This window comes from Choloepus didactylus, chromosome 8 (assembly GCF_015220235.1).
Source record: "Choloepus didactylus isolate mChoDid1 chromosome 8, mChoDid1.pri, whole genome shotgun sequence".
Taxonomy (NCBI): Eukaryota; Metazoa; Chordata; class Mammalia; order Pilosa; family Megalonychidae; genus Choloepus; species Choloepus didactylus.
The window spans coordinates 122410456-122438174 of record NC_051314.1 but is presented as its reverse complement, the minus strand read 5'-3'; the positions used below and the strand labels follow the sequence as shown (position 1 = coordinate 122438174).

The following is a 27719-nucleotide window of genomic DNA, read 5'->3' as shown; positions in this document are numbered from 1 at the left end:
TTTGTTTTAAACTTCATTTATTACAAAAATAAGACATTTTAAATTCTCATCTTTCATATAGTTTTGGATTCTTATAACCTATTACCTCCATCTTATATATGTTTTAATTCTCACTTAGTCAACATTTCATTATGTGTTTTCTTATCATTCTTATATGTTGATGTTGTCTATTAGCATTATTATAAATTATGTATACTTAATTTTATTATTTAAATTTTAGGGTCATTTAGAAATTATATATCCTAGGAAAAGAGGAATCAAAATAGTACAGGTAGTTCCATTTTTAGGGCATTTGGCTGTCATCATTTGAAAACACAATATTGAACTCCATTTCTCCCTTTCTACTTTCTTATTGTGTATTATCATCCTATTTTTGCTTCTGCTTTTTCTGGATCACTTGTCATAACCCCTCTGCAGCCAGACTATCCTCTTAAATTTGTTTTACCCTTTTTTTCCTCCATTAAAACCCTTCCAAGACTACACTTTGAACTTAGGATAAAAATCTGAAAATATTTCATCATCTTTGGACTCCAACCACTTCTCTATCTTCATCTGCTGTCACTCTCCCCATGTCCCATAGTCTCCCCCCATCCCTACACTGGCCTCTTTTTAGATCTCTGTTTTAGTTTCCTGGCTGCTAAAACACATACCATACAATGGCTGGCTTAAACAACAGGAATATATTTGCTCATGATTTTGAGGCTAGAAGTCCAAAATTGAGGTGTCAGCAAGGCAGTGCTTTCTCCTAGAAGACTGCGGCACCCTGAGATTGGCTGCTGACACTCCTTGGTCCCTGGCTTTTCTGTTACATGGCAATACACATGGCAGCATCTTCTTTCTCTTCCAGCTTCCCCTTGACTTCCAGCTTCGGGCTGCTCCCTGTGGTTTCTCTGTTGTCTGACTTTCACTCTGCCTCTGAGGGATTAGAGTAATCTGGATTAAAGTCCAACCTGACTCAGTTGAGCCACAGCTTAACTGAAGTAACATCTTGAAGAGATCTTATTTACAACGGGTTCAGATGCACAAGAATATGGACCAAGACCAAGAACATGTCCAAACTGGGGTACACAATTCAATCCACCACAATCTCCAATACACCAGCCCAGGTATTTGGGTATAATTTCTGTTCTCAAGTTTTTAGACTAGTGGAAGAAAGCATTGCAGTAAACAACCACAACAAAAATACATCTTCTTTTGATATTGCTGCCTCCCAGCACAGCACCTGGACGTTTTGACTTGCAAAACCGTTTTGTGGTTAAAGTAAGAGCATATTGGGCTGATAAACCAGATGAGAGGAATTAACATATACAGTAAAAGTGTTGTTGTGACATTGTTTCAAACAAAACAAATATTAATGTCTAGGTCAAAACAAAATTACCAAAGCCTAAAATCATTGAAAATGGCTGTAGCATGGTGTGGAACACTGCCCCATAAAAGACCTTGAAAAAGATGACTTTAAGAAAATCTTTTCAAGGAACTTATGCTATCTATATAAATGGGTTGCAATTCTCTGTGTCTGCCTTTACTTCAAATATGTGTGTTTCAACAAATAATGATTTCCTACAATATCTAAGAATCATTGGCTAATGTGCAGAATTGTAACATTTAATAAGTCATTAAAGTGGAATGGCATGAGTAATATTTCTCCTTAGCTTATCTTTCTAATGTCACTCACCACATATTACAGCATGTGTTTTGTTTTGCTGACAATTGCTATAATCTACAAGAACAAAAACAATTACAAATCACTTTATATGTAAGAGGAATTTCCTGGGAATTTCCAAAGCCATAAAATCCAAGGTGTTTTCTTTCAGTTCTTCTACTGGTATGGCCATCTGTGATAGAGGAAACAGGCCAAGAACGGAGAATTCGCTTGAATTATTGAAAAGGCTTGTCAGAAAACAACCATACAAAGAATGGTGATAAGGGTCCATACTGTATAATTCATTTACACACTTCCCTGACATCATCTCCCTAAATAGCAAGAATTTGAAATAGAGAATATATATTAACTATAGGTTAAACAAAAAAAGTCTTTCCTGTTTTTCTGCTCTATAACTAATTCTCAGGGTTAGGATGCCCTGCTGCTCTGAGATTGTGGACTTCAGCCTCAGAAGGCAGTATAGATGCTCCTGAGGATAATACTTGTTCTCCACCATTAAAAGGTTTATAAGTAGGATTTGTGGGTATAAGATACCGGAAGAAATATTTTAATTCAAAATTTTTAAAAATATTCTAAGAGCATTTAAAATGTGTGATTTACTACCTAGGAAAAAAATAAGTTCCATTTCCCTGGAGGTGTGGACAACCACCTGGCAGGGAAATTGGAAAGAGAAGAAATTTACAAATTCAATAGATTATTGAACATTTAAGATCCTGTTCAAATCTTTGATTTGATGATTCTGATGATTCTATGAGAATAGATGCTAACAACAATCATATTTCCTGCCAAAAGTTCTGGATTGTGTTTTCTTCCTTTTGTCAATAGGAATCTTCACTTCTGTGTAAATCTTGCTCAGTCATTTCTGGAGAGGAGAGAAAAATATTGAAGTAAGATACAGGTAAAGAAAAACTTATGTAATGATTCATACATCCTGTACGATCTATGGGAAATAGTTGTTGATCAAAACCATATATTAAGTAGACTTTCTTTCTCATTTATAAGAATTCCTTTGAAGGCCCTTCCTAAGCAAAAATTATATTAGAGTTTCCCACATGTGCAGTCTTCTATAGATTTGAGGAAAGCTGATGTGCTAGTGATAGATAGAGAAACCATTTGATTTGAGTGGGCAAAACTATATGGTGATAAGATGAGGGACTGCCATTTTGAAGAGGCTCTCCCTCTGCTATGATCAGAAGAAAATTAAAACAGAATTCATAAAAGCAGAGCTGTCAGGAAAAAGGGAGGCCAAGAAGCTGCACCTTTGGAGATTTAAGACCCTTTTATTTTTAAATCACAAATCACAAGGTTTTCCTACTTTGATATTTCTTGCTTTCATTTTGTTTTTAATCTCAAGCACATCTTGTTCTGTAGCATAGCACGTCCTGTGTACTGTAATGACACATAATTCATATTTACAGTGATGATAAATCCAGAATTATTCTGATTTTTCCATCCTGTTTTTCATATAAGTCCATTCTCACTTGCTTGCATTTTTAATGGTGTCAGTTTCCTCTTTGCTGTGGTGAGGGACCCACTGAAGTTGGTAACAAAAATGATAGATGATTCTTAGACATATATCTGGATATACATAAGAGTAAGTTCAGAAGTTGATCCAGTGACTCAACATCATCAACGTAAATTATCTCTAAATATTTCCAATCATCCACCCTTGGCCTGTTTACAACCTCATGGCCACAATATGGCTGCCAAAGCCCCAGGTATCTTGTCAGTATTTAAGACAGCAAAAAGAAAATAGAGGCAATGCAATCCATTCCAGAAATCCCCTAGCCAACTTTATCATAAGTTTCAATAGCCAGAGGCAGGTCACAAGGACACTCTAGCTGCCAGGGGAACTGAGAAAGTGAGTAACTTGAGGAAATGGCAGGAGAAAAGGTGATTTGAAATGGTCCATGGATTGGCCAGCAGTCTCCACCATCTTAAAATTAAGGGTTAGACAAGATTTTACTAGACATTAGCAAATTTTAAAGGGCTACTACTATTTATACACCAAAATATATGTGAAGGCCAGAGGTCAAAGAGTGTTGTTTTACTTCTCAGAAAGGGTGTTAGGAATGACATAACAATGTATATAGTGGATAAAGAAAAACTTTACAACTATATTACTTGTATGGTATTTGCTGTCCTCTGCCAGTTTGCCTGTAGCTGCTGTCAGTAACATCCTTTAAAAGAATCTGAGTTAGAAAACTTCCATCAGGGGTGTGTGTCAGGGTTAGCAGTTATACTAAGATATAGCATGGGTAGTAACAACTTTAAATGGAAAAGGGAAGCAGGATGAGTATCTGTGATGTGCATCATGAAGAGAGCAAAGTGGTTTGGGCCTGAGCAAAAATCTTAGGATTCTCTGATCTCTCTATAGCTTTCATTCAGACATCCATTCTTTAAACAAATAAATGCTTGTTATTTGCCCACACCAGCTGAACACTACGTTGTCATCCCTTCCTATAACTCCTTAAGCAATTCCCCAAATCCTATCCTCTAGCTGTGCTTAATAGTCCATAATAAATCACACATTTGTGCAATAATCACTCTAAGTGAAAAGCTATTCCCTGTTGTGTCCAGTTGGCAAAACACATACTCATCCTCAAGACTGAACTGGAGTGGATTCCATTGAAAAGGTTCCCCTGGTAACACCCCGTGTCTTAGCAAAGTTAACTCCACCCTGCCTTTGAGTTCTTAGAGCACCTTAATTATGCCCCAATTATTTGTTTTCACATTGCATTTCAACTGTTTGTAGATATTTCTGCCCTCGGAAGTTTGAGTTCCCTAGAGGAAAGGGCTGTGACTTATTTATTTTACAATTTCAGGTGACAAGTGCTATGCCCTGCCCATAGTAAGTACCAGTTAAACAACTACTGAGCAAATGAATAAAGAGATAAATGAATGCTCTATTAAAGGAAACATTTAAAGCAAAGAAAACACAAAAGAAAGAGAATTCTTTAATTCTGACTCAGTAGCTAAGAAAGAATAATTTGATTTCCTTGAATGGCTTGGTTTCTAAACAAAATATGAACTATTCATCTAAAAAAAAAGTTTTTAACACATAAGGAAAAAAAAAAACCTCATATACCAGTAGTTTCTGTTCCTCCAGAGAGCAAATGAAGCCCTATATAATTATAGTTTATGAACTAAAAAGAAAGGACAACTAAAAAGAATGATACAAACATTCAACAAAAAATAAAAATTATTTCTATAAAAAGGAAAAGATAAACTTACTGCTCTACTTTCCTCTTCTCAGTCTGCATAACTCACTTTATTCAGTTCTACAAGAAAGAAACCCTGGAGGCTTCGGGATTATTCCACTACCAGATTAGAAATTCTTGCACTCGATGACCTGCTTGTAATTTAACTCAATTCTACTTGAAAATATTCTAATCCAGAAGATTCACTCCCTTTCCTTAAAATATTAGTATTCTGTGTTTATCTCATTGTTCTTGAATTTCACATATCAATCTCCATTAGATAAAATTAAGGATGTTAACAAAACCTCTAGCTGATGACAACTCTGTCCTAACCTGAAAGTTTCATAGGCAGATAGTTTGGTCAGAAATAGACTTGAGAGTGATTCGCTTTCCCTGACAGATACTGAGCAGGAAGACAATAGATATCAAGAATAACTAAAAATATTCAGAGCTATTCTGAAAGCTATTCTAGTCAGAATTCTCACTTAAGTTTACAATGAAAACAACAACAAACAGATCTTTGCTTCTCCATCTACAACATGGAGCCAAAGACAAGCTGTTATGAAATAAGTATTTGTGACTGATAAATGAAGAAAAAAATATTACCATAGATGACAGAAAGAAAGAAGGGAAGAAGGGAGGAAGTCAGGAAAGGAGGAAGGGTGGAAAGGAAGGAGGGAAGGAAGGAAGGGAGGAAGGAAGGGAGGAAGGGAAAGCAGGAAGGCTGGAGAGAAAAAAGGGAAAGGAGGAATGAGAGAAGAGAATGATAGGAAATAATCTAGTCAAACTGTGAATGAATTAGCTAAGAATCTCTGTAATCACTATACATGTAGTTTCCATATAAAGGTCTTACTTTTCCCAGATTTTGCATGATGACAGAGAAAATCCAAGAGAAAACTAAGAGGAGACAAGAATGTCCTGTCTGATCTCACCTCCAGGGTGGCAGACAGTTAAAGAAAATGCACAAAACAATTCTCTGCTTAGAAAAGAATTATGAATTCAAATTTTATCAGAAAGAAACTAAACCTCAATTTTCCAACGATTGTATATACTGACATATTGCCATTTTATAGGTGTCATTGCTTTGGTAAATTATTTGGAAGAGAGACTGTACAACTCTAATCTTTCAGTAAAAGAATAAAAGAATAGTGGTCAAAATATTTATATCATACATAATATATATAATACATATGTATGATACAACTATATATGTATATATATGACATAGCCACAAATCTGGAAACATAAGCAAAGCTACATGATAATATATATATTGCTACCACATTACAATAAAATGACATTACAAGTTCAATGTGTTGTTCCTTATTAGCAATGTATTGTGCAAAACAGGAACAAATGTGGTACATTAATTCACATTTCCATCAATTCCTGCTCATGCTTCTGTGATGAATTGACTCAAGTGATTTTTGTCTCTGATTTTCACTGTGTAAACTGAGCCTTTAGTGTACCCCATGAAAAGTAATCAAGAGGGTTCAATCTGTAAAAATTAAAATAAAATATTATCTGTATGAAATAATAGTGATCCTTGACCCTTATCTCACATTTGCACAAAAATTAACTTAAAATAGCTATAAGTTAAGCTATATAAGTTAAAACCATAAAACATCTAGAAGTAAGAGGAGGAGAAAATTTCTGTGATCTTCATGTAAGCAAAAATATTTTAGGCAGGACGTAAAAAGCATGAACTATAAAAGAAAAAAATTGATAAATTAGGCTTCATCAAATTTGAAAACTTCTTAAACACACAATAAGAATTGAAAGGACAAGACAGACTGGGAGAAAAATGTTTGCTATAAGGATCTGTATCTAAATCTGTCTGACAAAGGGCTTATGTCCACATTACATAAAGAATTCTTACAACTCCATAATAATAGACACAAACCCAATTTTTTTTTAAAATGGGCAAAAGATTTGGACACTTTACAAAAAAAGAAAAGATATAGGAATGCCCAATAAACACATGGAGCCATATCATTAGGAATTAGGGAAATGTAAATTAAAAACCACAATAAAATACCACTTCACACCCACCAAAATTAAAAAGACTGACCATATCATGTGTTGGCAAGGATGTGGAGCAACTGGAACTCTCATATGTTACTGGTGAGAAAGTAAAATGATACAACCACATTGGAAAACAGTCTGGTAGTTTCTTATTTACCCCAAAGAAATGAAAATATATGCCCACACAAAAACTGGCACACAAATGTTCATGGCAGCTTTATTCATAATAGTCAAAAACTGGAAAAAAAAGTCCAATGTTCATTGGTGAATGAATAAACAATTTGTGGTATATTCATAAAACGGAATATTACTCAGTTAAAAAAGGAATGAACTACTGATAGACAAAAAAATATGACAATTTCAAAACCATAATGAGCAAAAAAAGCCAGATATAAAAGAGTACATGGAGTATGTTTTCAGTTATATGAAATTCTAGAATAGGCAAAACTAATTTATAGTGACAAAAAGCAGATCACTGGATGCCTGGAGCCAGAGTGGATGGTAATTGACCATAAAGGAGAAGGAAGGAAGTTTGAGGGTGATGAAAATGTTCTGTATCTTGATTGTGTCAGTAGTTAAAGAGGTGTATATATATTTTTGAGTGTTCTTTTTTTAATACAGTTTTATTGAGATATATTCACATACCCTATAATCTTTATTGAGATATATTCACATACCCTGTAATCATCGACAGTGTACAATCAATTGTTCACAGTACCAACTATAGTAGTGCATTCATCACCAGAATCCATTTTTGAACATTTTCCTTACTCCAAAAAATATATAAATAAATTAAAAAAAAAATACCTAAAATATTCCATCCCCCCACCCCACCCTATTTTTCATTTAATTTTTGTCCCCATTTTTCTACTCATCTGTCCACACACTAAAGGGAGCCTGAGTCACAAGGCTTTCACAATCACACAGTTACACTGTGTAAGCTACATAGTTACATAATTGTCTTCAAGAATCAAGGCTACTGGGTTGCAGTTTGACAGCTTCAGGTATTTCCCTCTAGCCATTCCAACACACTAAAAACTAAAAAGGGATATCTACATAGCACATAAGAACACCCTCCAGTGTGACCTCTCGACTCCATGTGAATCTCTCAGCCACTGAAACTTTATTTTGTTCCATTGCTCATCCCCCTTTTAGTCAAGAAGATCTTCTCAATCCCATGATGCCGGGTCCAGAGACCCAGGAGTCAGGTCCTGCGTTGCCAGCTGGATTTACACCCCAGGTAGGGGGTAAGGCAGTGAGTTTACCTGCTGAGTGGGCTTAGAGACAGGCCACATCTGAGCAACAAAGAGGTTCTCTGGGGGAGATTCTTAGGCACAATTATAAGTAGGCTTAGCCTTCCCCTTTGCAGTAACAAGCATCATAAGGGAAAACCCCCAGATCGAGGGCTTGTTATACTGAATAGGAACTCCTCAATGTTTGTGAGAATATCAGTAATAACCCAGGTGGGGAAGTCCAACATTCCCGCATTTTTCCCCAGTTCCTCAGGGGGGCCCTGCAAATACATTTTTATTCTCTGCCCAAATTACTTTGGGATGTATTGGGATTTCATCCTAACCTGTATAAACCTACCAGCTCTCACTTCCTATTCAAAGTTCCCTGTACTAATGGTGTTTAAATAAACTGATCGTACAAGTTAAATTGTTTAGTGTGAAACAGAAAATATAGATCCTGCACCAAATAAACATCTCTTCCCTTGGTCTCGCATAGAAGTTGAAGTTTTAAAATACAGTATCGTCCTTTACCCTTTGGCCTGATTTGCCTTAGTCCTAACCAGATCTGCTTCATTCATATCTCTAATTGAATTCTGAACTTTTTCCAGCTTTTTTTTAACAGTTGCCATATAAGGTAATACTGACATTCATAGCTGCTGAGCTCTAGCTCTGAGGTTCAGGTATTACACATATACCCAAAGTTCCAGAGTGACAAGGCTATACACAAAGAGCTCAGCATCTCAGAGCTTAAGGATAATCTTTACAACTCAGGAATAGATGTGACTGCTGTAAGAGCTTACAATCTAGGGACCTTTACATTAAGCCTTCCCCTGATAACCTGTGCTCTAAGATTCAATTCTCAGAGTTTGCACATTATAGTTAGTCCATATTAGATGAGGCATTATAATGCTTGTCTTTTCGTTTCAGGCGTACTTCACTCAAAATGCTGTCCTCAAAATCCATTCACCTAGTTACATGACTCACAACTTCATCTCTTCTTGTAGTTGCTCAATTTTCTATTGTATGCATACACCACAGTTCACCATTATGTTCATCAGTCGCTGTACCATTAGGCCATAGAGATGTATATATTTGTTAAAACCCATTGACTATACACTTAAACAGGTGTGTTTTCTTATATGTAATATATGCCTTGATACAGCTGATTTTTTAAATGTGAAGGTCAAGAAAGACAAAGAAAGCCTTAAGAACTGTCCCATACTAAAAGCAACTATAGAGACATTACAACTAAATGCATTGCATGATCCTGAGCAGGGGGAAATACCTGTAAACAGCATTATCAGGATCATGGACAAAATTTAAATAGATCATAGATTAGATCATAGGACTATATCAATGCTAAATTTCCTGCTTTTGATAATTTGGTTATTTAAGACAAAGTCCATGTTCTTAGAAAATAGTTAAGGACAAAAGGAAAGAATGCCCCTAATTTATTCTCAAATGGAGCAGCAATGATTGAGAATGACAAAGAGAGAAAGAAAGAGAACTCCAGCGCAGGTAGAGTGCAATACACACAGTAGTAAATATGGGTAAATGTTATATTGAAGTTCCTTGTACTTTACTTGCAATTTTTCTGTAAGATTGAACTTACAGTAAAACATTAAATTAAAAAAAAAAAGTGAGAGGTAAGCTTCTGGATGGAAAAAACTAAAAGAAATATTTTCCAGTTCTTTAATTGTGCTATCTATCAAAGCCAGGGGATATTGAAAGCATTTATCCTACTAATGGTAAGGAAAAGACCAGACCCTTTATCAGGGACCTCTAATTGCTTCTCTGGGTGGTGCAGGGAAATAAAAATGGTGAATAATTTCTCAGAGCCATTAAAGAAAGGAACACCTGATTTCCAAAGACAAAATCTTTTCCTTTTCCCATGAAGCAAGACAGCATCTGATTTCTCAAATTGTGATCCAAAAGAGCAGTAGTTTTCTTTCTCTTCCAAATCATCTCTATATCTTTCCACAATGGACTAAGAACTACAGTCCAAAACGTTTATTTGTAAGGAATCAAAATTAACACAGGAAACAAACAAAAAGTGAAAAAAATTCCATTTTCACCTTTGTCATCTTTAGCTCTATGGAACCAAGGGAGGTTCAATCAATTCTCTTCTCACAGATACAGTTGTAGGTGTTAGAGCAATCAATATCTGTTACTCTTGTTGAGGTTAAAAATGCACATTGTCCTCTCCCAGAAGAAAAACTCATGGCAAAATTACTGTAGAACAGAAAACACAGATGGTCAATTGCTTAAATCTTGATTTTTTTCTTTCACTCTGTTGCCTAAACATCTAGAATGTGACAATGTTAACCACATTTCATGACTAAAATAGCTTCCTTTGCTCTTAGACCATTAAATAGAATAATGGCCTCTTGATTTCACCCATAATCTCCCATTTATTGCACAACAGGAATTTTTAGTCAAAAGGCAAAATTTATTTGCAATATTGCTGTAGAATTAAAATATACAAAACCTGGCATAAATCTAACCAACAACGTAGAGGATTTGTACACAGAAAACTACAAAACATTGCTAAAAGAAATAAAAGAAAACCTAAATAAATGGAAGGACATCCCCTTTTCATGGATTAGAAGGCTAAACATTGTTAAGGTGTCAATTCTACCCAAAGCAATTTACAGATTCAGTGCAATTCCCAATCAAAATTCCAATAGGATTCTTTGCAGAAATGGAAAAGCCTATCATCATATTTGTATGGAAGAGTAAGGGGCCACAAATAGTCAAAGCAATCTTGAAAAGGAAGAACAAAGTTGAAGGACTCACACTTCCCAATTTTAAAACTTCTTACAAAGCCACAGTAATCAAAACAGCATGGTAGTGGCACATGACAGACATATAGAGCAATGGAATTGAATTCAGAGTTCAAAAATCAACCCTCACATTTATGGCCAAATGATTTATGACAAGGTAGCAAAGACCACACAATTGGGAAACAATAGCATCTTCAACAAATGGTGCAGGAAAAACTGGATGTCCATAGGCAAAAAAAAAAAAGGCCCCTCCCCACCATATACAAACAAAAATCAACTCAAAATAGATCAAAGACCTAAATATAGAACCAGAACTATTTAAAAAAAAAAAACTCCTAGAAGAAAACATGGGGAAGAATCTTCAGGACCTTGTGTTAGAGAATGCTTTCTCAGACTTTATACCCAAAGCACAAGCAACAAAAGAACAGACTGATAAGCAAAACCTCATCAAAATTAAAAATTTTGTGCATCAAGGGGCTTCATCATGAAAGTAAAATGACAACTTACACAATGGGAGAAAGTATTTGGAAACCACATATCCGGTAAAGGTTTATTATCCAGAATGTATAAAGAAATCCTACAACTCAACAACAGAAAGACAAGCAACCCAATTAAAAAGTGGACAAAAGACCTGAATAGTCAACTCTCCAAAGACCATATACAAATGGCCAGAAAGTACAGAAAAGCACATGGTCAACATCATTAGTCATTAGGGAAATGAAATCAAAACTATGAGACACTATTTCATACCCACTAGAATGGTTACTACTAAAAAAAAAACAGAAAATTACAAGTGATGGAGAGGATTTGTAGAAATGGAAACACTTGTTCATTGTTTGTGGCAATGTAAAATGGTGCAGCCCCTGTGGAAGACAGTTTGGCATTCTTCAGAAAGTTAAGTATAGAATTACATATGACCCAGCAATTCTACTTCTAGGTATATACCCAAAACAATTGAAAGCAGGGATTCAAACAGATATTTGCACACGAATGTTCATAGTGGCATTATTCACAATTGCCAAAAAATGGAAGCAACCCAACTGTCCATCAACTGATGAATGGATAAAGAATGTGGTATACACACAATGGAATATTATTCAGCCATAAAAAGGAATGAAGTTCTGATACATGCAACAGCATAGATGAACCTTGAAGACATCATGCTGAATGAAACAAGCCAGACACAAAAGAATAAACCTTGTATGATCTCATTGATATAAAACAATTAGAAAAAGCACACTCATACAGTCAGAATTGAGAATATAGGTTACCAGGGAATGGAGTGGGAATAGGGAATAGGGAGCTAATGCTTAAATTGTACAAGTTTCTAAATAGGATGATGAAAAAGATTTGGTAATGAATGGTGGTAATGGTAGCATAACATTGTGAATGCAATTAACAGCACTGAATTATATATTTGAATATGGCTAAAACAGGAAATTTTAGGTTATGTATATTTGAGACATGTAGATATGAGATATGTGTATATCACAAACAGAAAAATGAATTGGAATATAGAGACGAGGTTTTTTAAATTGATGTTTTCTTTTATTTTGTTTTTTTTTTCCTCCCCCTACCCCATAGGGCACAGGTTTAACAGCTATAGCTAAAACAAAATGGATCAGTGAAAAAAACCTAGAACAGGACTTCTCTTTCTGAAAAATGGTGGATTATGTGCCAGAACTACCTTCATATTGAAAACAATTAAAAATGCTTAATGAAATAGTTCTTTAAAATCTTTTTGAATAAATCCATAAACTGGCAAAAAGCAGATTCACACTCAAGCTAAGGTTTCAAAAGAGGTGGGACCCCAGAAGGTTAAGTGATGTACTGAAGCCAAATTTCTCCTTGATCAAGATTTGCTGAAGATAATGAACTTAAGCATTGCTTTCTCATTGACTCAGGGGATATAGGACAAAGCCCAAGGTCCATTCAAGATAGGAATTCTAAACATAAGATTAGCTACATAGAGCTGGGACTGCAAAGAGCTACACCTTCAGTATCAACCATCACAGAATAGTAAAAAGAATTCAATAAAAATAAAATTTAAATGGCCTATCTTGAACCTTGCATTTAAGCAGAAGGGCAAAGAATAATCTCATCTAAGGAATCCAAAATCATAAGGCATCCCTCATGTAGCTTGCAAATGAAATCAAGAAGTTTGTGAGGCACTCATTAGATGTGTTAAGTATGGATAAGCGAAAGTTAGCAATCTATGTGACATCAGGCCTAGATAAAGTAAGTAGAGCACTGCATGTTGAATGTAGACAAAAAAGGAAGAAAACACCAAGTAGACACCAAATTTCATGCACAAAATATGCATGAGACACACAGGCACTCAACATACATGGGGTGTTAAGTTCACCAACCTTTGGTGATATCCATCCTGGCCCTTAGCCCAAGAAATGCAAATAAAATTCATAACTGTCCTCAGGTTCTTTAGCAAGCTGCAGCTGTAGCCAGGGGAACATGCTCCTGCATTTCCCAATAGAGAAAATGTGTGTTGCCCACAAGTGCCTTCTGTCCGTTGGGCCTGCTACTCGAACCTCAAGTCTGATAACAGAAACCACATCGTCATCAGGGAAGGAGCTAGGCCATATGACAAGTGTATAAGGCAGTATTGAGGTAATGTGGTCTTTTCACCTATTTGTGCCTTATCTCAAGTCTTGGGTGTGTTTTAAGTTGTTTAATAAACTGTGATTTGAGCATCTTAATTTGGTCTATGAGTCTTTTTGTTCTGTAACCTCTGGGATAGTTTGCCTGGGAGTGAACTTGGAGGCTACCATTACATCAAGGTAATTTCCTGCATGACACCTTTTGTAGGTTTGCACCCCCAAATTGCACAACTTATGGGGCCCAAATTTAGAATTAAAAGTAGCCCAGTTTCACAGTGCACCAAGGCATCCAATAAAAGCAAATTCTTTCTGGAGGAAGCCATCTTAATCTTAGGCCTCAGATAATTTCCACACAGCTCAAGAAGAAAAAAAATCACTTAACACAGAAAGAAAATTGCATCATAAGCAAAAGTCAGCAAAAGCAATAAAATTGGAATTATCAGCTACTGAGTGTAAAATAAGTATTTTTAACATCATTCCAAAAATAAAAGACAGCTTGAAAATATGAATAAGTAGAAAGATTTGAAAAAATGAAACAGAATTCCTAGAAATAAAACATATAATAATTAAGATTTTTAAAAAATCAATAAACAGCATAATAGCAGATTAGAATTAAATGTAAACCCAAGAGTTTCGGTTGTTGCTGTTGTTGTTGATGTTTGGTTGGTTGGTTGGTTGGTTTTGGATGGAGCTTAACAACATGATTATAAAATCATACGGAAGTCCAAAATTCCAAAACTGACCTCTTTCTGAAGAAGAACAAGTTGGTAGGGGGGCATGCTCAATCATATATCAAAGTTAATTCGAAAGCTATAATTATTAAACAGTGTCTTATTAGAACTGGGACAGGCTCATATACCAATGAATCAGAATAGAAAACACAAAAATAAACCCACAGACTTCCAGGAAGATGGCGGAGTAGGTGAGGTGGAATGGGCTTCTCCTCAGAGAAGGCAACTAGAAAGGGGGCGGAGGACACCAGGGACTGCGGTTTCTGGGGGTGACCGGCCATAGAGGGTCCCCCACTGTACAAGGAGGGGACACCGACAAAAAACGGAGGAGAGAAGGCGGCTGGGGGACGCGGTGAGTTTGTTCCCCGTCCAGACAGCCCACACACCCCCTCCCATCCGCTGACAGCAGCAAAACCACCTCCGCCAGGCAAGGGAGTGAGCAGCAGCTCTCCACTCCCCTGCACCTACCTAGACAGTTTGCTGGCGGGTGATTCTCCAAGGACAGAGAGCAGGGAGCTCCCCTGAGGGAACCCAGTGCCTAGTGTTTGCTCTCCTCCCCCCACGGAAGTGTCGAGGGTGCAAGAAGCGGAAAAGGCAGAGGCGCCCTGCCAGCAATCAGGGGTCACTCCCACACTCCAGAGACTCATGGGCGTAGGCGACGTGCCCTTGATTGGTCTCCCTACTTACCTGCTCAGGGGTGTATTGCAGCCCCAGGACAGGCATTCCCCAGAGCACAGGGAGATCAGGTGCACTGCTTGGTTCCCCACCTGGTTTGGACTCCACCCACCACACAGGAGGAGTTTGGGGAACACCTACGTGAGTGTGCCACCTGCTGGTAGAACTGAGAAACTGCACTCCAGCAAACCAAATTATATACAAATGCTCAAATAATTCTGCACTTCCCAAAATAACCCTATCAAGGCAATTAATGCCCTGAAGCCAACAGAAAATTATAAAGCACTTGAAGGATCTAGCCAAGTGTCCTTCAACAGACGAGTGGATAAACAAAATGTGTTATATACATACGATGGAATACTATGCAGCAGTAAGGAGGAACAAGGTCCTAAAACATATGGCAACATGGATGAAACTTAAAGATATAATTCTGCATGAAATAAGTCAGCCACAAAAGGAAAGATATTGTATATTACCTCTTCTATGAACCTCCCTGAACAATGTAAAATCAATGTCTTGTAATATAGAATATTGGGGACCTAGTGATAGACAGTAGCTGGTGAAGGAGAATGATAATCTAATAAGTTCAGATATGATAATGATGGTGAATTCAAAGGTATGGCAATGGGTAGGGGTGACAATTGTTTGTTAATGGGATTATAAGTATCAAAGCTGTATTGAAGGCAAATAGGATTGAAAGGGGTTGTTTAAAAGCCTGTTTCCCACAGATCAGCATCACAAATATAGATAGGTGCTTGCATGATGTATTTCTATGGTATTGCTCTTGGAAAGTTATCATTTCTATCTATATATGTATGTTATATTTGACAACAAAAAATGATTAAAAAACACATATACATGGGCATTTGATAAATGGCAGAGGTAACACTAAAGATCAGTGGGGAAAGGATGGACATTTTAATAAATGACTCTGGGATAATCTATACAAAAAAAAATTTTAAATAAATCCCTAATTCCTTTTTTCACACCATACACAAATCAATTCCAAGTTAATTAAAGAACTAAAAAGACAAAGATATAAAACTCTTAGTAGATAAAAATGGAAGAAGTTCTTAAAATTCAAAACCACAAGACATAAAAAAAAACAGATCAAACTACATCAAAGTAAAAGCATCTGTTCACTGAAAGATAGCAAAAAAAAAAAAAAAAAAAAAAGAAAAGATAAGCCACAAAGTGGGAGAAGGTATTAACACATATATCTGAAAAAAAAGATTGGTATCTCAAACTTATAGAAAACTCCTTAAATCATTAAGGAAAAAGATAAGCTAAAACAGAAAAATGGGAAAAAGAAAAGAATGATCATTTAATGGAAGAGGGAGTACAGACAGCCCATAAACATGAAAAGTGTTCAAACTTATTAGAAATCAGGGAATTGCACATTAAAACTACAAGAAGATGTCATATGCACATACTAGATTGGCAAAATTAAAAAGTCAGACTATAAAAATGTTGATCATTGGGTGGATCGATGGCCATTCTCATCCCACTACTGGTAGAAATATACTTGGTAAGACCACACTGAAATCCCTTTGGAATTCCTAGTCAATATTTTCAAACACTTCAATCAAGCAATTCCACTTCTAACAGTTCATCAGCCCTTTATAGGCAATTCCAAAATCTAAAAACTCTGAAAACCAAAGTTTTTTACGTTTATGGAAAACTTGAAATACATTCTGTGTTAAGACCTCACCTAAACCAATATATATAACTAAATTTAAATGTATCCCACCTAATGGGAATCTTCTTATAAGTCCTTGTATGAATAATAATGGGTTTGATTATGTATGCTATCTTAGACCTTACTCAGGATGTTAAAAATATACAAAATAAACACTGTAGCACCTTTTAAAAACCTAAAAAAATCTGAATTGCTGCAACACATTGGCCTTAGAGATTTTAGATAAGGGATTGTGCAACTGTATAGAACTTAAAATTTTGCATATGTGTAACAAGAATGTTTCAAGTGGCATTTATAGCATAAAAAACAAAAGGAAAAATAAGCAGAGCTCTACTGAGAGTAGAATGGATAAAGTGTAGTGTACTTATCCAATGGACTACTCTACAACAATGAAAATAAATCAACTATCCATATACACATCTATATAGACGGATCTAAAAAATGCTACTAAGATAAAGAAACAAGCCATAAAAGAATACACGTGGTATGCTTCCATTTATATAAAGTTTAATATCAGACAAAGTTAAGCAATGTATTGTTTAGGGATATATACATTGATGGTTAAAAACTATAAGAAAGACAATGGATTTGTTAATATAATATGGTTTGATCAGGCAGGGGCTAGAGGGGTTTTGGAATATAGAAATTTTCTATTTGGGGCCTGGTTGATGGGTTCTTAGGTGTTGGTTTTATTATTGTTAGTAAAACAGTATGAACGAAATACACCGTATGAATGCAACATTACAAATACTATTTGTAGATAAGCTATATTTTAAACTAAAAAGACATGTCTAGGGCAAAACCTCTCCAAATAATGACAAATTAACTTTTTAAAAAATTCAGTTAGCATTGTATGAAATAAAAATTTAATTTAACCATATCCAGACCACATTAGTGCCCACTTGAGCTGCATAATATCCCTAGCCAACTGTTCTGGTTTGAAACTGTTATGGACCCCGGAAGAGCTATGATCTTTTAATCCAATCTGGTTGGGTGGAACCTTTTGATTGAGTGTTTCCATGGAGATGTGACTCACCCAACTGTGGGTGAGACCTCTGATTGAATTATTTCCATGGAGATGTGACCCCACCCATTCTGGGTGGGTCTTAATTAGATCACTGAAGTCCTTTAAGAGAGCTCAGGGAAACAAGGAGCTCAGATATGCCGAGAGAGACATTTTGGAGAGAAGCTAAGATATGTAATCCAGAGTTTGCCCCAAAGAAGCTAAGAGAGGACCCCCAGAAGCTTAGAGAAATGCCCTTGGAGAACAAGTAAAGATGCACAGGAGTTGAAAGAAAGAGAAGCTAAGAGAGACAGGATCCCAGAGACATTTTGGAGAAAGCCATTTTGAAACCAGAACCTGGGAGTAAAGGACCAGCAAACGCCAGTCACATGGCTTTCCAGCTGACATAGGTGTTTTGGACACCATTCGCCTTTCCTTGGTGAAGGGATTCTCTTATTGATGCTTTAGTTTGGACCTTTTTATGGCCTTAGAACTGTAAATTTGTAACATAATAAATCCCCTTTATAAAACCCAAACCAAACCATTTCTGGAATTTTGCATAACATCAACTTTAGCATACCGGAATACCAACTAACATTACACTTCCCAACTAACATTATTTACGATCCCTCTCTAATCCCTCATATTCCACCCCACTGTAGCACAGTAAAAGGCTTCAGAGGGAAAGCAGCCTGGATTCACAACACAATCCAGTCCTTCTACTGAATGAGTGATCTTTGGCAAGGTCTTTACATCTCTAAGTCTTAGTTTCCTCCTTTGTAAAATAGGACTATTGATACCTATCTTAGAGACTTTGGGGTGTATATTTATATATTTCATAAGCGTTATGAATAATACAAGTAAAGAGTCTGGCACTTACTAAATGGTGGTTAATACAAATACTGCTTGTACAGAACCCACACCCACAGCCCAAATCCTATGTTTAATCATTTGATCTGATATACAAATGGGAGATGGACTTTCCAGATCCTAATCATCTTGCCTACCAGCATGGTAGATAAAGCCTGGCCTGGGGTCTAACCTCAAGCAGCCTCTATGACTACAGAGGAGATTTATCAGCTCAGATGGAGTTAACGAGATATGGAACCCACTTTGATGTGTCTTGGACTTGGCTAGTGATCTATTTTCATATGGAGGCTGTTTCTACATCATCGTTTATTTTTATTATTTAATAAAGTACCACACTTCAAAATAGAAGAATTATAGTGAGGCACAAGCTGTAATCCTTGCACTCAGTTAATTAGCTAAAATCTATCTTTTGAGTACCTACTTCATACCTGCCAGTCTTAGAAAAATAATGTGTGTGTGTGTGTGTGTGTATGTGTAAACTAATAACATAAAGGCGCTCCAAATGAATTTTTAGGATATTCAAGATACTTATTTGTTGTTGAGAGTAAGGTTGCTGTGGCTTAGTCAGAATGCCCCAATCATTTCACATCACCTTGCTTTATGATTTTGTTTCCTATTTGTGTACCTCATCACACAAACTCGGAGAATGAATGTAGCATCACACTTTCATTATTACCAATAACTCTGGATGACACTTCTCTTCCTTTTTAATTATACTTCATGGAACGCTTTCGTAATCATTCTACTCATTCTTACCAGTGACTTCTACTTGAATATTAGTAAAGCTGAAGGAAATGAGAATAGATTCTTCTTTGATACAATCCTTCCAACCCCACACCCATGGTACAGTTTGAATGTATTCCAGACTTACACTTCAGATGCGCTATTGTCCTCCCATTTCCATTTGCGCTCCTTTTCATTATATGACAAGCCAATCCAGTAGTTATTTCCACAAATTTGGGGTTGAATGATATCCTATAAAGTAAATAAAATATGATTGAATTCCCATCTGTTAGATGAATAAAGAGGCTAAGAAAAGGGGTCAGTTACTTCTATGGCCAGGACTCTGCTACTCTCTGTATTATCCTTCAGTTCTCAGCTTCCTAGAAAAGCATCTCCCCCTCAATCCCAATATTTTCATTATCTGAAATAATTTCCCACCAGTAGATTATTTATTTATGTTACAAATGGGTGTCAGTCTAATAGATTATTTAAAATATGGAAAATTATTTAAATAAACCAACAATGGAAGATTTAAAAAATCATTTATAACACTTTTGCAACCATTAAAAATCATGATCCAGAAGAATATTTAAATATGTAGGAAAATGATCATCATATATTCTAAAGTGAAAAAATGATCATAAAAACAATTTTTTTAAAATAAAAAGTTTGTATGTGTGTGTGTTCATAAGTTAAAGAGTGAACGGAAAAGGAGCAGTATGTTTATCCAAAAATGTGTAAGCCAAAAGAGAGACAGTACATAATGTCTGATTAAGTGACCAAACATATTTTTAAATAAACGTTTAAATTTAACTACTTTTCACTGCATGGAACAAAAAATTATTTCATGACCTAATATCATGAATTCTTTTATGTAGCGATTTAAAACATCTGTTAGTTTTGCATATAAATTTTGTACTTTTGTTCTACATGATAAATAAAGGTTTCAGGCTGATCTATGCAAACATTTCTCTGTAAAAACACATTTTGCAGGTGAATTGTTTTTAATAGTAACATATAAAAAAGACAATTTCAATATTGTCATTACCATATTTCTTTTTACAATTCTTTCTGAAAAATATAAACATCTCGATGTAATATGTAAGAATATTGATCAAGTAGATACAACTTACAGGTGCAGTGAAAATCACCAGGAGGCAAATTTGTAAAACTGTTATTGCTTTTCTTTTCATCATTACATTATCTCTAGTTTGCAAATGGGGAAACTGAGGGTCAGAGAAGTTAAGTAATTTACCCAAGGTCACCCAGCCAGTAAGCAGCAGAGCTAGATTTGATCCTAGGTAGACTGGCTCCTGGGTTCCTAACAGAAACTACTAGACAATCTTGCCACAAAGTTCTTCATTGCCACCTTAGAGAGATAAATAGCTGCTGGCTCCTAGCTGCGATTTGCCAAAGGGTTAAGTACTCTATCAAGGGAAAAGCATAACTTCTTATGGGTGGGGTTCTCCTATAGACTCCTAAAAAAGGGAGATGATTTCTAAGATACAAATTGCATCTTAAAGGGGCTAATAATAGTCATCATCATAATAGATGATATGCACTGAATGCTTAGTAAGTAGCAGATCATATGCCTATTAGCAGGCAGGGGTCTCCTGGGAAATTATACAAGTTTTGCTCAAGCACATACACAACAAAAAGAACAGCTGCAATTTCCTCCCTCTGCATTCCCCACTGTCCTCAATATCTTGGGTCCAAGGATGAGAGACAGAGTCCAAGAGAACAAAAGTGAATGTAACAGTCTATAGTACCAGTTCATCTTTATCATCTATCTTCAAAAGGGATGATCCATACTTTTTGCAAATCTGTTTACATTCGTTCCACTGTTTATATCCAGTGATAAAAGAATAACATTTTAGATCCCAACAAAACCATTTGTGTTCACAGAGGACACCTACAATATATAAGGTGAATCATTAAACTTCTTGTCATCTGGTATTAATCAGAATCATATATTTATCAGTCCTTTATACCTAAATAAAAGCTTACTAAATATAATGATAATATGAGGTTCATTAAGATTCTGGAGTGCATTCTAAATAAAAGAAACATTTTTTAGAATTGTTTTCTTTTCCTCCTTTTCCTCATATATTTTATAATATCCCAAATTTTAAAAATATTATTAATCCTTTAATAATAGAGACAATAAATTTCTATTAACAACTATATCTATATCTAAAGGAGATTAAGTATCCAAAAGCTATTTGTGAAATTTAAATACTACACAGATATTTGATTACCTAGATCAATTCATTCCATCATTACCCAAGATAACAGAGTTTACTGTGTGAGTGTAACTCTGTAGGGTATTTTTAATAGCATCATCATGCAGAGTTGCACAAACATAAAATCTATGGCAAATCTTGCAGATGTACCTCAGGAAGTGTATACTTGTTACAAAATCAAGGAAGAATATGAAAAATACACACAACTACATCCAAATAAAAGCCACTTCTGTCCACTTTAGCCAAAGTAAATTTTTACTGCCAGCTTCTATATTCCATGTCAGCAACAAAGTCGGAGTCTCTAATTTCCCCACAGGTCCAAAATAATCTAAATTTTGGGGGGAACTGAAACTTTTCTGGGAACAACAGGAATACAAGAACTGCCACTGAGTTTCAGGAAAGATAGGGTTCCACTAATTCAAACACGGCTCCCGGGGTTCTCAATCCCATAACTGAAACAAGCAGACCCAAATACCCTCTCTTATATCTGAGAGAACTTAAAAATTGTTCAGGAGACCCATAGATCACTGGCATATATCATAAACCTGCCTATCAAATTTCAAAACTTATGGAGGGAGACGACATAGGGCAAAATTATGTAAACTTTCATTTAGATTTCCCTCATACCTGCATTTTGCAAAGATCTTAAAAAGATCTTCTTTTTTCTAAGACGTTTCTTTTTTTCAGAGACTGAGTCCAGTTCCTTTTTGTGCTGAAGAAATTCATTTTTGAGAATGTCACATTCTGAAGTCTTATTTGCCAAAAGTTGCTCCTTTAAGTAGCTGTCATTTTGCATAATGTGGTAGTTTTGACTGAGGTTTCGTAGAATTTCCTCCTGTTGATGTTTTTCCTGAATATACTGAAAAACTAAAATTAATAACACAGCTATAACAAAAAATTACTCATAATGCTTAAATATTGAAATTGAAGACACAAGAAATGTTCTCACTTTGTCAACCATCCATTTCATTACTTTAATTAGTAATTTGACATTTAGAAAGTAACACCTCAATGAATTGACCATAGAAATGGAAACATCAAATTTCTCAGTATTAGTAGCTTAAGTGTTGAATAAATAAAATAAGATATGTGAATAAAATTATCATGGCAATACCTTCCCTTTCTGTTTAAGTTATTTTTAATAGCACATCATCTGCACATATGTACCAATATAAAACTCAGTCAGTCAACATTTAGCAACTCATTTTCTGAGTATAAAAATCTGAGCTAAGAAACATGAAGAGAGAGCACAATTATTAGTGGAGCAGATAGGCTATCCATAGGAGAAAAGAAAGTGAGTAGATCCAGAGCTATAATTTTGTCTGAGTGTAAGTTATCGGTGATGTTCTCTAAATATATCAAGGAAATCAAATAAAAGATGAGGCTTGAATTGAGGATTATTTAACGTCCATGTATGGAATCACTCTTTCTATTAAACCACTTCCTCATGTAGGTAGAGACTCAAGAGGAAGGCATAATTCCTTTTGAACAGCTGCTTCTCAAATGTTTAAGATTCAGAATGATCTAAACTCAATGGCAGAATATTTCTAAGTCCTTTATCAGGAAGAATATTACCACATTCGGTACAGAATGAAACAGCTCTCACAGCTACAGTCGATGGGAATAGGTAAATAAAAGGAAACTGACACAAAGAAGTCCATAGCCAGCTGGGACATCCCCTGATTATAGCCAGGGAACAACTGATGGTGGTTGCTGTTGTTACTCAGAGCAGAAGGATATAGTTCCATTACTCACTCTTTGTCCCCAACACTGTGACTGTGATCAACAGTAGTAAACAGAGGGTCCCCAGAGTCACTGCAATGAGATGCCAGGGCACTGAAAACTCTTTGAAGAAAAAGGGAGAAAATAATCATCAGAAAAGAGGCAGACCCACTATTATCTTTAACCTTGGACACCATTTGAAACAATGACAGTCTTCTCTAAAATTAAAAAAAAAAAAATTATATCATACAAATTGACTTAAATTTGTAACCTTGTAATTACCCGTTTTAAAGTTTCACATTTCACCCACTGCAGAAATTCTACTTAAAACAGTTATAAGATTTCAAAAACATCCCTTACGCAGATGGCAACTGACACACTAATTTGTGAGAATTCACACTGGCATGTATATGCCTTCCAGTGATCACAACCAAGCATGAAAAGGAGAGAAAAAAGCCACCATCATATTCGAGACACTGGTAGCCAACAGTGGATATACTGAGGCCCTCACCTGAAGTTGGAGATACGATCAGAATCCATCCTAAAAGGAGTTTCTAAAGATCAACTTTCCCTGATTTCCATTAATTCTATTTTCCCCTAGAAAGTACTATATTTATCCTCTTACTTTGAGGTGCTAAGTATCTGAAAGTTAGTATCTGTTTATCACTAAGATAAAACAGTAAAAGCTATTCCCACATTAGAGTTTTTGATAATATTTGAAGATGCAGAGATAAAATAGAAAAATTAGAAAGCCCCTTTGATTTGAACATGTTTGCTGATTCACTGTCACTAAGGTTTTATAGATTGAAGACTCCTAAAATATCCTTTGTCTGAATAAAAAACGTTGTTAGCACATATTTTCCATTTCTTAAACATTGTCTCATTTTTATTTCTGTAGGAGATGAAGTGATTTCTTCAGACTCTAGCCTCTTTCACTTTTAAGGGCATCACAAATTCCTTCTGACCAGATTCGAAAGACAACATTCTATTACTTCTCAAATTTAAAGTAATTTGCTAATTACTTTAGCAAAGTTTATAAAAAGACTTCTGTTCTACTCTATTGCATTATATCCTCATTTTACCAGATGAAAACCTGAAATACAAATAGAAAAAAATTTTTTCAAACATCGAACCTTTGACAATCTACTAGAGACAGGTGAATCGAGATGCTTAGAATATACCTTTGTGATCAGTTTTCCCGGGCTTTTGAGTACCAGCATGCCTTAATCTGCTCTGTGACTCTGAAGGAGATTGAAGAAAACTCACGGTTGAATAAATCACTTCCTGATCGCTCATCTCTGGGTTTAGAAGAGAAAATACTTTGCATTAAAAACTTGCAATAGGATGATTCCTGTCCAGGGAAAAAATAAAATGTCAGCCTATAGAATACCAAGATTTGATGCTGAGAAGAATTTGTGTGTGTTTATTAACTCCTCCAAATGCCTAAAGCCTATAAACTGAGTCTGATTTATATACGAAATTGAAAACCTTTCAACATTTCTGTTAAAATCATTTCCGCTTATGGTACTTACTGCCATTATTATTAGGAAGTATGGAAATAATTTCAAAATTCTTCCAATAAATTATTGTCCTCTTCACCCAGTCAAATGTTAAAAATGTTCAAAATGCTCAACATACATGTACATATGTTAAGCAAAATTGGTACTGTCTCAAATCACTGAAACACTTTTAAAACTACCAATTTAAGGTGCAAAAACAAATTCTACATTCATAAATAATATGTCTCTTGGCTTAAAAAACAAACACAGAATGCTTTTTCTCTTCAATGCACACATTCTGACCTACATACAAATATAAACTAAGTTCTTGCATTTTTCCAATTATTACATGACGCTACTCGTGTTTCTCAGTGTGTATCTCACACACCATCTGCAAAGGAATTATTTGAGGGAATAGGTTAATTTTTCAAGTTCCAATGCCCCATGCAAGATGTGTTAAATAAGAATCTCTTAGGTTGGAGCCCAAACACTTGTATTTTTAATCACAAATGATTGATTATACATTAAATTTTAGAAAAAAACTTCTGGTACATTATGTTACTACCAGAGAAGCATATGTGAAAATAAAATTTGTCAACAGGCAGTCATCAGATAATATCCATATAGGATTCAATCTATTAATGATACCAACATAGAAAGAAATTATTAAATAGTAAATATTTAAAATTTACCTGGCTTCTAACATTAATCAGTGTTAAAAGATGATATCCAATGAGTAGAAAAATGGGGACAAAACCTAAAGGAAAAATAGGGTGGGATGGAGGGGGGTGATTTGGGGGTTCTTTTTTGTTTTTATTTTTTATTCTTATTCTTTCTGGTGTAAGGAAAATGTTAAAAAATAGATTGGGGTGAGGAATGCACAGCTATATGATGGTACTGTGAACAGTTGATTGTATACCATGAATGATTGTATGGTATTTGAATATATCTCAATAAAACTGAATTTAAAAGAAAATGATATCCAAGAAACAGGAAATATGGAAAACAAATTGCACATAAACCCAATGACTGGTGCCCTTATAAGAAAAAAGAGAGGGAGATGTGAGACACAAAAACAAACGAAAAGAAACCCATGTTAAGATGGAAGCAGACACTGGAGCCATTCAGCTTCAAGCAAAAGAAGAACAAGGGTTTGTCGGCACCTACCAGAAGCCAGGAGAGGGGCATGGAGAAGATTCTCCCCAAGAGCCTCAGAAAGGACCATCTGCCAAAGCCTTGACTTCAAACTTCTGGCTTCCAAATTCTTTCATTTTAAGCCACCAAATTTGTGGTAGTTTGTTACAGCAGCCCCAGGAAATTAATACACCCCTCTTCTTTATTTTGATAACATGAAGCAAAAATTGGAGCATATTGAGAAAGAGAAAATAACTTTCTATGAATGCTGAACGGCAAACATTTTTCACATCCTTCAGAGTTAAGGCAGTTCAAAAGCAATCAACAGAGAATGAGAATCCCATACTCAGGCCAAGTCATTTGTGAAAAAAATAATAATAAAAGCCAGATTCTTGTTTTTCCTAGAGTCTTTTCTAATAAATAGAACCAATAGGATAATCAGGTACAAAGATCTGAAGGAGTAGACATGGATATTACCTGTATCTGTGCTGTGCTGTGATGCAGGTGGACAAAGCTGACTCAAAATGAGGTGGGAGAGGCTAGCCTTTCCAGGACTGGTTCCCTTGGGTGGATGGAGTTGTAAGACTAAAGGCAGAAATGAATTGCCTCTGAATAATACTCCAACTCTAAATGTTTAGCCCCTCCCCTTGATCAAAGTGATGAGAGGAAATTGTCTGATGAAAGCTGATGCTGATGGGAGAGGAAAGACGGTCGTGGACTACAACTTCCTTCATTTCAACCAACCAACCACGCAATACTCTTTATAAAACATCGTTCAAAATCCATTTTTGAGGACTGAGAAGATAAAGGAACACAGCTTTGAAGAAAACAGGAACTAAAATCTTTAGCAAAAAACTAACTTACTTTTTAAAAGTTACTAGTAAAAACAGATGATTAAAATGCGTATGTGTAAATATATAAACACATATACATACATACAAAAATTTCATGATTAAATTCTTCAAGTCTTAGTTTTAATAACAGCATCTCTGTTAGAAACTTTCATTTATTTGTTACTATTTGAAAAGATTATTCATTTCTTGATTTATGGTTATTACAGACAAATGTATTATAGAAATTATTTTAAACCATCCATAATTTCACTGTATATACTATATTCCATATAACTTTTATATATATTATTCATTTTTTTCATTTTACATTTTACACATCCAATGTTTCAAATGTTTTTCCTAATAAAATAAATTTTCTCATTAAAAAATATACTTTTAAACCATGCACTTAAAAACCACATATAGTTATTACTACACATGGATATACTGTAATTTAGGTAGGCAATTCCCTACTGCAAGACATTTAGGTTGCTCTAATTTTTTGCTAGTATAAAAAATATTTGACCTGTACTTTTGAATATTTTCTGAGGAAAATTTTCTAGAAATGTAACAAATTCGATAATTGTTATCAAGTGTCCTCCAGAAAAGTTGTTCCTGTTTATACTCCATCAATTGTGTACGAAAATGTTCACGTTTTCTTTTTTAAGATGAGATACTGGTGAATTAGCCCCACTCACGAATCTTATTTCAAAGATCTGCCTCTACAAACTTAAAGCTAGGCCTCATATTTCCATTCATATTTCCATACATGTTGAAGACTAAAAAGAAATTTGTTTCTATAACTTTGTTACTATGAGCCAGACCTTGCCAGCATATACCCAAATCTCTCATCAAAGTTCACTTTCATTTAACTCAGGACTTTCCAATCTTCTGAAGTACAGTTCTATGACACCAACTTAAATTGCCCTTTGAACAATGTCTAATGAAGGGTGTCTAATGAAGGGTGTAGGGATGAGGAGCGAGACAGAAAATAGCAGGGAAATTGTTTATGATGCAGAGACAAACCCCACTTGTATTTCACCTGGCTATGACCAAATTCCTTGCTTAT

At 35.3% G+C, this 27719-nt stretch overlaps 1 protein-coding gene across 1 annotated transcript; it reads right to left on the bottom strand.

The window, feature by feature from the left end:
• Positions 1-2044: 2044 nt before the first annotated feature.
• On the bottom strand, positions 2045-26388 carry LOC119542180 (killer cell lectin-like receptor 2). The gene is made up of 8 exons (XM_037846741.1): positions 26295-26388; positions 24366-24482; positions 23218-23307; positions 22090-22329; positions 20989-21131; positions 19368-19471; positions 10196-10352; positions 2045-2525 (listed from the first exon to the last, which is right to left on the bottom strand). Exons 2-7 carry the CDS (start codon positions 24478-24480, stop codon positions 10232-10234), a joined length of 813 nt encoding a protein of 270 aa, XP_037702669.1. The 5' UTR covers positions 24481-24482; positions 26295-26388; the 3' UTR covers positions 2045-2525; positions 10196-10231.
• Positions 26389-27719: the final 1331 nt, after the last annotated feature.